General features: G+C 39.7%; 1 protein-coding gene across 5 annotated transcripts in view; it reads right to left on the reverse strand.

Annotated features, from left to right (window-relative positions):
* The window catches only part of CDK8 (cyclin dependent kinase 8), a 73,429-nt gene that overhangs the window by 33,638 nt on the left and 26,663 nt on the right, over nucleotides 1–13,128 (reverse strand). For 2 of the 5 annotated variants that reach the window (XM_027883967.1, XM_027883947.1), the window contains exons 3-4: nucleotides 3,679–3,789; nucleotides 443–583 (exon numbers count right to left, since the gene is read on the reverse strand). In XM_027883967.1, the coding sequence (XP_027739768.1) occupies nucleotides 443–583; nucleotides 3,679–3,789 (252 nt within the window). Of the gene's footprint in view, nucleotides 1–442; nucleotides 584–3,673; nucleotides 3,790–13,128 lie in introns of those variants that run through there. The other 3 variants (XM_027883973.1, XM_027883956.1, XM_027883982.1) reach the window with 3 other exon arrangements.

Below are 13,128 nucleotides of genomic sequence, written 5' to 3' on the forward strand. Positions count from 1 at the left end.
ATAATGGCCTTCAAAAGCTGCTTTCCTATGTAAAACTTGAATTTTAGAGAATTTTTATTTTTCAGCAGTTCTTATAGTCAATCATCCTCTCCCCCACCTACACAAAAGCCTCATTTAGTTATTTATCTTGCCTACAGTGATACTACCAGAGGCATTTTCTGTACCTCAAAGTGCCTGTTATTTAAATGAACATTTTTAAAATAGTTTAGAAAAATCAAAAAATGAAAAGAGCCATCTGATACACTTGCCCTCATAAGCATATCAGATCACAGCCAGCTTTTAAATTCACTCTACTAATCAAGGCTGTTTGACTGCAGTGTAAAAAATACATATTTATTAGCACAAATGTTTTTGTTTCCCAGTGATTTTTCATTTAAAAAAAAACCCAATCCTTGCCCTCAGTCATCATCCCAGTGCTAAAACCCATTGTGGATCCACTTACCAAATCCCTGTGTAACACCCAGTTAGCATGCAGGTAGTGAATACCATCTAGGATCTGATATAACAGTGACTTCACCATTCCTCGAGGTAACTGAACTGGTTTCTTGTTTGCTTTAGAAGCCCTGTGAAACTTGATTATATGCTGCAAAGGGGAAAAAAGAAAGGAAAACAAAAAAAGTGTAATGTTTACACAAAAAGATTGCCACTGATTCCTTACAAAGACTTCTTAGTTTTTTTCCAACCTTTTACTATTCATTTTCAAGACTAGAGCCATGTACCTTAAGTACCAGAAAATTAATACTGTACTAGGTAAAGTGATCACTGTCCCAAGAAAATCTCTCAAAAATGAAATCAGTTTTTGCTGTGGTTTAACCCCAGCAGGCAGCTAAGCCGTGCAGAGCTGCTCACTCACTCTCGCACACTGGTACAAGGAATACAAAACCAATACAACTGTCAAAGCTAGTTTCCTTGCAGATCACTGATCCTGGAGGGTTTAGAGATGTTTTTGTTTGTGGAGTCTTTTTGCTAAGGGATGCTGATATCGTGCCCGTCATATCACATGTTCCAAGGGCATTACCTCCTACACTATTTTACTTTTAGGTTTACCTCCTACAGTAATAATGACAGTGTAATATTCAAGACCTAATGCCAAACAGAAATTTTTGCAAACTGTATCGGGAGTTTCTAACATGTAAATCAGAAGCCTGGATTTATTCCTTCTTTATTCACTATGCCCATAAAAGAGTACTCTCAAAACAGAAGCTGTTGACAGAGCAAAGCTATAGATCTGTCCATCTGAAAGTCAGGCACCAGGTCAGACATGGAAAAAGCCTTTAGCAATTGCAAGTGTATACACAAGCAATGATACCTAGCAACAATGAGGAGTCCAAAAGGATTATGTTGTCTTAGCACTTGAGTCTCAGGAGCCACTAACTTCAATAGCAAGGTGTGTCATGGCCATGGTAACCATTTCCATTTGTCTCCTTCAAAGAGAGGCAGTTTTAGAACAAACTTCTTAATGTGTTCACACTTCTTTTCTGTAATGGCTCACACTTTGTGATCATCAAAACAGCCCTGATCTTGTCCATCCAAAACCTGGCACCAAACTTCTATCATGTGTTCTTCCTCTCTTCCTGATCTCTCATATTCCAGGTGCCAGTTAGCTAACCCAACTACACTCAGCACTCTTTGGGAAACTGCCTTTCCTCTCTTGTCACAGCCCAGCTCCATACAGCCTGCCCTCCTTTGCTTCAGGCATCAAGCCTGGCTTTCTTGTGAGGAACAGGCACATTCCTGCTGTGCCAATGATAAAAATGAAGCTGCACAGAGGAAAGAAACATTGATGAAAAGGTGACAGTCCCTGCACAGTCAGCCAAGCACCATGTGCATGAGCATCCCTTAAGTTTTCGCCTCTCACTTCCTCCAGCTCCAAAGTTAATGTTATTTTTCACACAGTGGAGAGACAAGTGAATCTTCAGAGACAGGCAGAAAAACAGATGGCTGTCCCTGACTTTTTTGTTCCTGCTCTAATACACTCTGTGCCCTTTCTCAGCCTCACTTGAGACCTGCTGTACTAAATATTCACAGTACTGGAGGGCTTGGCCCATAGCTGTCTCTCTGGGGCGCAGAGCCAGCCCAGACACTGTAACTAACTCTCTCATCCACATACAGGGAACAATCAGGAGCCGGTATGACTGGGGAGCTTTGGTATTCATACAGATATGTGCATGTAAGCATGAAGGTCAAAATTGAGGGTTGTTCCTAAGTTACTTATAGACAAACCGGTATTTCATTAACAGAAATGCTTGTACAGTGACTTAGGTTAAATATGAACCAATGGGGAAATTTATAAATACAAACAAGGACAAGTCACTAATGCAATCATCCTAACAAATATAAAGCCTTGCAGTACATTTTGAAACAGAAAAAAAGGTGGAGCATTGCTAAACTTCTGTAGCTTAGCATATCATAAATGCAGGGGAGCAGTGAAAAAAAGAATGTACTTGTTTTTGCTCCACGTCAAAAAAAAAACCAAAAAAATCAAACCAATTTTACTCCATTTGCTCAAGATGTTGTGGTTTTTGTTTATCAACATTTAGAATGTCTCACCATTTCAGCTGTTTGGTAACTTACTTTGTCTCTAATTTTATTTTGGTAACAAAATCTCAATACCAAGTATCAGAACTTCCAAGACATTTAACAGGGAGAAAATATCTTTGACTCAGCTTAGCAAAAAGAAAACTGACACACTAGTTTTTAGGCAAATGCTACTGAATTATTCCCACCTACAAAAAGTACCATTTTTCAAAGCTAGTTTTACTCTTATTTGTGCTAAGCTACATGCTGAGGAAAAAACAACTCATGACTAATACTTTTAAATTCTTACATGAGCACATACATCAAAATGTCCATCTCATTCCAAATTGCTTCCACTGCACCCTTTGATCTGTATCTTATTATCTTTTAAGGTTAGTATGACAATATTTGTACCACTGAGAGCAACGCTCAAATTGTATGCCAATTAATTTGAGGCACACACACTTTTTTTCAGGGAAGTCAAGGTTGCATGGTATTCTTAACTTTTCACGATCCTACTTTTTTTTTTTAAGTATTCCAAATGGATATTAAGCTTAAAAATACTGAGTTAATGCAGGAAAATAGCATCCATCTTAAAACAAGTACTTTGACTCCAACACGTTTATATTTTAAAGCTCTATCTTGCAATTTGGAACAAACAACCTTCCTCCCAAATATATAGAATTTCTGCAGAGGAGTTGAGTAAAAATTCTTCCCACTGAAACATATGAATTAAATTTCATTTATATACAGTGGCACTACTCTCACTTCGCGTATTCATGGATGACAATCAATGTAACTAAAACTGTAAACTGTCCTATTCAGAAAATAAGTTTGTCATTTTTCAAAAGGGAATTTTGAAATTACATTTTCTTGTACCCTACTTTAATCGTAATAGGTAGTTTTATTCTATATTTATTTAACTAGATTTCTAGCTACTGAGAGCTGATTGCAGATTTTTGTCTCCTTAAAGAGATCACAGGTTAAACTGTGTACTGTGTTGACTCAACATTTTACATTGCTTTTGCTTTAGTACTGAAAGTGCTTCCAACAAGCATGGAGTATGAGGCTATACTGTGCTCAAAATGATGTATTCCCTGATCTTGCCCCTTTGATGGAGCTAAAACTCTAAGCCTGGTACCTGCAAACAATTTACCTTACCCAGAGGTCATGCTCAGCGTAGTCAAAGAGAAGCCACACCTTCCTGTCAGCATGAGAAAGAAACACCTTTTGCAGAGAAATGACATTTGGATGCTTGAGCTCCCGCAGCAACTGCAAAAGACAGAAAGTCCGCAACAGTTATATCCACACATCCAGAGTTGGGAAAGGGCTGGAAAGTCCTTTTAATAGTCTTTGTTACACACTCTACAACACAAACAAAAGCTGAAATCTGCAAGTCACAGAGAACCACATATTTTTTCATGAAAAACCAGTCGTTAGTTTGAAATCAAAGCTGAAAGCAGGTCACAACCCCCTCAGGGCATTCACTTCCTACTCATTTCCTAGAAGTTGAAGCCTATGTAAACCTCACTATTATCCAGGATCAAGGCGACTCCGCAAACAGCCAGTTGTAACATCTGCTCTTTCCCACAGGCTGTAATCTTCAACAGTGCCATTTTGGGTACCCAATTTTCTCCTGACTCCCAGTTATCTGAAAACGCCACATTTTGGTTGCAGACATTTAAGACTGAATGTGATGATTCGTTTAGAGTCTGTCAATGCAGCCAGCTAAAGGAAGATGTGGTTTGCAAGGTGGAGTCAGCTGATCTACAAGGTCACCACTTCCTACAGAAGTTCCAACTCTCTCCCACAACACAGATTACACCAGTTAGTGCACTCACAGAAGCCACCCATAAAACAGCTCCTAGTTCAAGAGAAAACTGCCCCAGATGCACAAAGGCAATGACTTACTGCTGAGCTCCTGAGCAGAGCAGTAACAGCAGAGACAGCCCAACTGAAGGGACGCAGCGAGAAGAACTTCTTTCATCAGCAGTGAGCCATTAAGCCTACGAGGTTGCTTCAGAAATTACAGCTTTAATCCCAACAAAAGGAAAGGATGTAGATACAACACAACAACTGAATACAGACAGCATCAACCTATTCGAGCTCTATCGGTCGTATTAAAATCATATCGTACTCATTCAGGTGTTAAAATGGAAACAAAAACTTTAAACAAACTATGGTCAAGAGTGGTTACCCTAGATAGATGAATTTTTTCCAGCTCAGTCTGCTAGAAATTATGACATTTTAAATAAAAGGAGTGGTTAAGGGTTTGTGTTTTTTTAAAACAATGGAAATTTAAACTACGATTTGAATATACAATTTTACTTCTGAGACTGAATATTTTCAAGAAAATGTAATTTTCCCTCTACATAATAGAGGAAACAAAAACATTAATTCCTTTCTACTGATACCTTTGCCACAACTGGTAACTTTTTAGCAGCCCCTGAGACAGTAAAATAGAAGTCGATATCCACGTTTGTTTCCTTCTCTTCTATATTTGAGATAGACTCCCATCCCTACTCACCCTACACATCCCTACTGACCAGTCTTCCGTGTGGCATTTCTTGAGCAAGAGGACCTATAGTCCACAGAGATTTTCTCTCAAATATGAAATCAAACAGGGAGACAGAATTGAGGAGATAAAGCAACAATACAAATCAATACAGAAGGAAGTAGTTTCAGCATGGTAAAACTCTTAAGATCTGTCAAATCTCGAGGCACTTTAGGGCAGGATCCACAAGAAGTATGGAATTCTTTAAATTCTTCTAATTACTACAAAGCCTAAGATCAGCATGGGAAAACCCAAGAAATGCTTATATGTAAATTTTTATCAATTACAGGTGGGAACTGCCTACGGTAAATTAACCCCAGAGAGCAGCTAAGCCCCACATAGCCACTTTCTCACCCCTCTCAGTCAGATGTGAGTGGAAGAACAAAAGAAAGCAAGCAAATTTGTGAGTGAGGATAAAACAGTTTAATAAGTGAAGGAAAGAGGAAATAAAGAAGCACCAAACCCACAACAAAACAACAGAAGCAATGCAATGGCAGTCAGTCACAACTTCCCACAAGAAGACTGATGCCTAGCCAGTCTCCAAAGGGAGGAGAGGCAGAGTGGGAAATAAGAGAAAGCCTGAACGCTGTCAGTAATAGCCAAATCACTGGTGGGTTATCAACACTATTTTAGCCACAAATCCAAAACACTGCATCCTCCAGCTGCTATGGAGAAGACTAACTGCATGCCAGACAGACCTAGTACATCACAAAAGACAGGCCTCTCAATGGTGAATGAGGTTACAGTGTTTAAGGATACACCGTGCCAGTCCTTATAACCCAAGAATTTTTGCTTCATCGGCATAAATTCACATCTTAAATTTCAGCTAAACATGTTGATAAATTAACCGTACAGAAGATTGCATGGCAGTTCAGCAACTATGCATCCATACCAAAATAGCATCAGATTTCCTGTGGCCTGATGGACATATTTGTACCAGACACAGACTATTCCTTGATGAAAGATGCAGATACTGGTCAGAGCTCTAGAAAATAATATTAATTTTCTCTTTTGCCCTTTCCTGTCCCATTTTAAGTCTGTCCTACTCCTTACTCCAAAGGCAGCAAGCTATCACTTAGCTAAAAAATCTAGTCTCTATACATCAGATGTGATTCAGCTTGGAGAGCACACCAAGAACCCGTCACCTAAGCTGGTCCAGAATATCTCACAAGGGTGAGAAAGTTTTGAGTATTGCGGCAGAAAGCTTTCCTGTCTGCATAGTGAGGCAACATAGATATAATTCTCATTCATTTGTGGTAGAGGTAGTCAATCCTGCAGACTTGGAGATTCATGGCATTCCTTGCTTTTTCCTCCCCAATCCACCTTGATCACTCCCTTTCTTGCCCTTTATCTCTAAACATCCCAGCAGCCCTCTAGAATGCCCAATAAAACCTCTATCCTCCTATAAGATCCACAGCAATCTGCTTTCCTTCTCATCAGTTACAAAGCCCCCCGCTGACCCTCCTCAAGGACACACCAAGTTCCTTTTTTGGTCCATCACCGATGTTTTAGGAGCTCTGGCCTTGGCTATTGTCACTGATGGCAGCTGTTTGCACATCTGTGTACTCAGTTTATCATTATTGCTGGTTTCTGTCTTTGCCTCTTGTGCTAAATAGCCATTAACCACAGTCTGCTTAAAAAACCTGATGGGTTTGGTCAAAACCAGACAGCTACAGGCACCTCAGTGAACAGGATGGCTAACATACATCAGCAAAAACATGAGATTAAGGAAATTATTGCTGCAGTGGTGACAGATGATTCCTGAATCACTGTCTTGGGAAGGCTGAAACACTCAGAGTGACAAATGCAAACAGTGTCTGAAGGGGGGCAGAAAGAGCTCATGCAGATCATAACACATTAAACGGTCTGTAACAAGCATTTTCAGCAACCTCAGTCTCCACAAACCAGGCCTCTCTAGCCCATATGCCACATGCCTCTCCTACCAGACGATGTATGTGTCCAGCAGCTGACAGAGTTCAAACAAAGACAGTTCAGGCAGAGTAGACCGCAAGAAACATGGTCTCAGTATCATCAGTATGATGCCTGCTAATGATAATACTCTTTTTTGGCCTAATGACTCTGATACCTAATCACATGTGTCTATCCTAGCTCAGTTCTGTAGAACACATAGAGAAAGCAGACAAAAACAATATGTCTGGCTCGCAGTAAACTGCCTTCCTTTTCATTTGCATATCACATGATGATTCATATCTATTCTCTCAACCAGAAAGGTTTTTCTTCTATTAGTTAGATCTTATTTAAAGAAGGAAGACCCAAAAGACCTTCAAAGAAATAGAAATCAGCAAATTATGAAGATGCCAATACATCTGGTTTGACCTGAGTGTTACAAGCCCATGCTGTTCCTGACCGGTCTTCCCCTTGCTTTCATACTGTTCAAGATCCAGCAAGGGAAACAGCATTCCTATGTTCAAGTCCTGGGCTTGCACTGAGGTTCCCCCACCTCCCTCTTGAAATGCAGAAATAGTCCTTCCACAGCCATAGGGCAGCTGAAGGACAGTAAATGAAAGTGTCCCAACATGCATAAAATCGTTAAATTGCTTCACGAACAAGGACAAAGTGGAGTAAGCCAGGATGTTATTAAATAATCAACAGCAACGTTAAGGGAGCCTGGTAAACTGCTGCATGACTAAAGCCAATCTTTTCTTGCACTAACAACAATTATCTTTCACATCAAATATGAGCTGAACTCAGCACAATTCTTTATGAACATGATCTCCTTCCTCCAGTGATTTTCCCACATTTCCCATAAAGCTCTCCACCACTACAGCACTTCTCATGAGCCAAGACATCACACTCTTCACATAAGTGAGGATTTCCAGCTATTCTGTGAATGCCATTCCACCTCACTTTTGCTTGTTGATCTTTGTGGTCCGTGGGGAACGTTAACCTGTGTAGTGCTGCAATATTATCTTGCTTCTATAATTCAAGTTGCACTGGAGAGGATTAAATTAGTTATCAGTAAAAGGCTTGTCAAGCAGTGAAACAGGCTGCCCAGGGAAGTGGTTGTGTCACCATGCTTGGAGGTATCTAAAAGACATGCAGATATGGTGCTAAACCACTGGTTTAGTAGTAGACTTGGCAATGTTGGGTTAATGGTTGCGCTTGATGATATAGGTCTCTCCAAACCTAAACAATTCTATAATTCTATAAATCGAGCACAGACTCATTTGTTAGAGCAATTGGCCAGGTGACCTGGCCCAGAAGGAGTTTCTCTGATGTCCTGCTAAGGACATTAGCTGTTTTAGAATAAGCAGCTCTTTTCCCTCACAGCCTTTTGTTTGAATGCTACGCAACACATTTCTCCCAAAGCTTAGGACAGTCAGAAAGTTGGCTACACACAAAGTCATCAGCAATATCAAACAAACATTAATTTAAACAAAATTCACTATTGTGTTATCTTTGCTAATTTAATGGCATAAATTCAAACTCTAATCATCATCTCATTCTTCAAAAAGATTCACATCAGTTTTACCAAAGGATCCAGCAACAAACATCATATATTAATAATCATGCCATGGCCTAAGATGGAAAAATGGGCAAACAAGGACTTGGAACAGAAAGCAGACTGCAGTTGATGCAGAAAGGCGATTTTCAGACTGGAAGGTGACTGACAAAGATTTAGTCATCCTGTAACAGCTAAGACACCAGTGGAATTACTGCTACAACATGAGTATAGGCAGTAGTGAGACATTATCTGAAAAACCATGCGGAATCCTGGCCAATTCCGGGAACATTAATTCCAACTGCAACAGGGCAAAGAAAGACAAAGCCTATGGCCAGAGGAAGAGAGAGCCTTCAAGGCTCAAAGGAAACCAGCAAGGCTCAAAGGAAATCAGCGAGTCAAGCCAAAATGCTTATAGCCTGCCAAAACAAAGCCAGGGAAGAAACAGTCTATTTCTCTATATCTCTCTTTAAAATGAAAGCAGAAAACCTATTCTAACTGGTACTATTATCCTAAGTACAAATGAGTATGAATCAGTCATGATTAATTCTGGCTTAAAGGCTGAATAGTATTTATAGAGTCATTACTACAATGAGACTCCAGAACTGCCTTCAGAGACTTTTCCTTACAGGTTTAACTTGTAGTTTGTTAAATTTTTGAAGGTACACTTTCCTCGTCTACAAGAGCAGGAGCAGAATATGATGACTCCAGAGATGTCACCTGGTTCTAAGACACAAAAAAAATCTAAAAAAGCATTCAAATCATTATTCTTGGTTTCCTAACAAACACTGGAGCTCTACTCAAGTACTTTAAACTTGTTATTTAAACGAAACCCCAAAGTTTATTATTACACAAGTTCTTAAATCCTAAATTGGTTTAGCTGCTACCCAGTAGATTCAAGACCTGTTTGCTTTAATGTAAATATAATTTTACAGTTTTCTACTCTCATGGGTCAGATATTTCACAATACTAAAGAAAAAACAGAATAGCTGCTCCAAGTACATGCTGTTTTCCTTTCAGAAGTGTTCAAATGAAAGCTTAAAAGGCAATATAATACAAAGTTATAATACTGCTCACTCTAAGAATTTATTATGAAGCTGACAATACATTTCTGAAGCTCCAGTTCTTCAGACAAAGCAAAAATTTCACACGGTTGTCTATTTTTTTCTTTTACTTTTTTTAAGTTGTAAATATGCAAAAAAGAAGCCTGACAACAAAAAATGTCAAGAGGAAAAAAAATATTTCTAACTTCCATAGTTTCTAAAACAAATGAGACCTATATGATCTCACACACATATCAATATTTATTAGCACCTCCTACGTCCAAACACATTCAGAGTATTAGAAGAGGCATTATTAAAGATCCTCTGAAAGTAAGGAGACGGACAAAGAACCCAGATGAGACAGACACTGGATGCTGCTGTTCACAGAAAACATTATGATTCTTAAGGATTTCAATTACGATATTTAATCACAATATCTTAATATCTCTGTCTTACTGTCACAAAACTAAACGTAATGCTACCCTCTCTCTATACAAAATCTCTCAAGAATACTGTTTGCAGCCCAGTAACATGGTTGATAAAGTTATTGGGACAGTTATTTGTTCCTTACCAAGCGAAGGTGTTGACCTCTGCCTTATGGGGTCTCTCTGGCTGCTGCAGGTTTGCAGAGCCCTTGGTCACCCTCAGACCTGCTCGGAAAGATCCCTTACACCCTTCTTCCAGCCCTTCCACTGGCAGAGGGAAAAGAGGCTTGATAATCATGTAAAGACATGCTCTTATCACCCAAGGCACAGAAGCCCCAGTGTGTGGGGAGGACCAGTTCACCTCTGGAGTAGCCACCTCTGCCAAGCTCAACTCAGCCAAGATCACTCATGAATAGCAGCTCCCTTCTCACCTTCTACAGGGCGCAGGCCTGCTGCTCCAGTTCTGCCACCACCCCTGCCACCTTCTAGCCCAGAAGCTGAAAGCAGAGGTGATGGAGCAGATGCAGAGATGAGCAGGTCTGCTGCAGAGGCTCTCTCTTTCCCAGGAGTTATGTTAAGCCATAGTGCAGCCAAAAGATGGTTCAACTCAGCTTGCTCGCTCAACAGGAAACTAACAAAACTGCTCATTTTCCTTTTGGTGAAGATGAACATCTACAGTCACACTGTCACCAGATCCAACAAAGAGGACATCACCTTTTTTGGTAACAGCCTGCATTTGTTACAACAGGAAACCATAAAATCCTATGAATGCCTCAAAGGCCCTGGCAGCCTTGAGGCCATTTTAACTTGTACAAGCTGAACATGGTGTTTGACAGACAGCACAGAGACAGGACACAGCCAGAGAACACTGACCACCCCAGATCTGTCACACTGAGCATTTCCATCACTGAAAGTGTCTGCTACCACACCTAGCACTTCCTCTTTGGAGACAAGTCAAAAACTAATGGTATCATATAAAAAGACTATGTGTTTTACATAAAACAGCTTTTCCAGGATATTTCTGTCAACCAGACCAGGCACCAATAAACAAATATGAATGGAAGATCTGTAAAAAGAAAAAACAAACAACTCCCCCACAGCTAAACAAAAAGCTAAACAAAACCCCAACACAAGCAACTCCTCACTGGCCAAAGGAAGCATACGCAAGAAAAATACTTGCAAAGCCCACTGAAACACAACGAAAATGCTAATCAACACAAAAAATGTCACTTGGTTGGTTCAAAACCTAAGACTCCTGTATAGGAAACGGCCCAAGCCAAAATCCTGAAGCTCTATTTAAAGTCTGGTTAACTACTTCAGCTTCCTACAGCCTTGAAGAATTCTCCTGCTTTGCGAACTGTGAAATAGCATTTGCTGCACTATTCCAGGTGGATAGGCTTTAATGACTTTCTTCCATGTGATTAAATCAGAAGACGAGGAATCAATCATTTGAGCTTGTACGTTTTGCATATTTTTATACAAATCTTCTCAACATTCTATCCCTCTGCTCTCCCATCTAACACAAATTCAACTCTTGGCATGCTGAACATGCAGTTTTTAGTGCCTATTTAAATCCTCAGAAGTGAAACTGCAGATCACAAAACAGATAGCCAGCATCCCAGGCACCACACAGATCTGCAGAGAAAAAGAAATGAGCAGCCAAATGTTTGGTTAAGGTCCTGAAACAGGCAGGATCTACAAATGTTTATCATGATGGATGAATGGCGGAAAGATAAGGAAGAATATATAACTCTTCAACAATCTTGATGTTAAAAACACTGATTAGTACATAGCACACTAACTGTTAACTCCACCAGCTAAACAAAACAGTTTACATAAAATGATTCGAAAAAACCTCCCAACCTCTTATTTCAATCTAGTAAGAAACTAGCTAGATTCTTGAACATTAGATCTAAGTTCTCACAATGCAGGGAGGTAATAAAGGTACAAAGTCTGTTTCACATACCTATATAGATTGAGCTCATCCCATTATCAAGTCAGTTGTTTAAACTCAGGTCTCTGACCTAGTTCAAACTTTTCCCTATAAATGATGAAATTTGATAATTATTTTATTTTTCTGAAGATCTTATACTGTTCTTCACCTCAGGTGCCTGCACCAAACTGATGTCTTGAAAAAGTAAGTTATGGACATTTTTAAACATAAAAGTTATTCAATACTCCAAAACTAAAGCTGCATAAACAAGACAAAAGCCACAGCAGAGTTGTAAAAAATCTACTGGGATTTATAGCAAACTACACTTCCCAGATTGTCACAGTATAATATACAAGCTTCAGCTCTCCAGAGAAACTGAAATGGATACAGCTCATATGCAAACGGAATCATCCTAGTTCCTCTTAATAGCACCATGCTCGTAAAATGCATTAATTGGGGTAGTCCAGAACACACTGTTACAAAGTCTGGCATGCAGCCTTGACTTTTTAAGTACAACAGAAATGATTTTATTAGTTAGATGTACAGATCACATGTTAGGGTGCAAATGTTAACTCTGTAGCATTTCATACATAAACAGTATGATTCTTATCCTCAATTTGATCCATCACCATATAAGGTTCATTTTGCTCCTTTTACAACATTAATTGATGGGAGAGGGGGGAATCTGTTTAGCAGAACACCATGGAAAACACCATTCTGGGGATAAAAAAAAATCTCCTGTTCACTCCCAACTGCAATACCAAAAGAATGGCAAGAAAGAGAGATTCAAGTCCACGGTGAATTATTAATTCAACTGCAGGAAAATTCAACCGCAGTATTAGGAGTTGCAAGCCTGGAACAACAACCAGAAACGAATTCAACAACAGCTCAGTAAACGCTACTTCAGGTTTCTCTTTCTATTCCTACACCTGCTTTTGGGCTCCACTCCCCTCTTTGCTCTCAATACCCGCTTTTCTTGGCATCTTTGGTATCTTCAGCACATTTCCCTCCATCCCTCACTAATCCTGTTCCATGTGGGTCCTGTGTTGTACTGCTGTTCTCTTCAAAAGGCATATGCTGCAGCAGCTCAGAGAAAAGAGAAAGCCTTAATGCTGCTTGCTTCTTTTCCATCATTACTGGTGACCTTGCTGCTCAAAGGGAATGAGCACACAACACTCCTCAAGCCACGCAAT

Source organism: Empidonax traillii, unplaced genomic scaffold (assembly GCF_003031625.1).
Source record: "Empidonax traillii isolate 1590-97213 ecotype Southwest subspecies unplaced genomic scaffold, ASM303162v1 scaffold9:size3134949, whole genome shotgun sequence".
Taxonomy (NCBI): domain Eukaryota; kingdom Metazoa; phylum Chordata; class Aves; order Passeriformes; family Tyrannidae; genus Empidonax; species Empidonax traillii.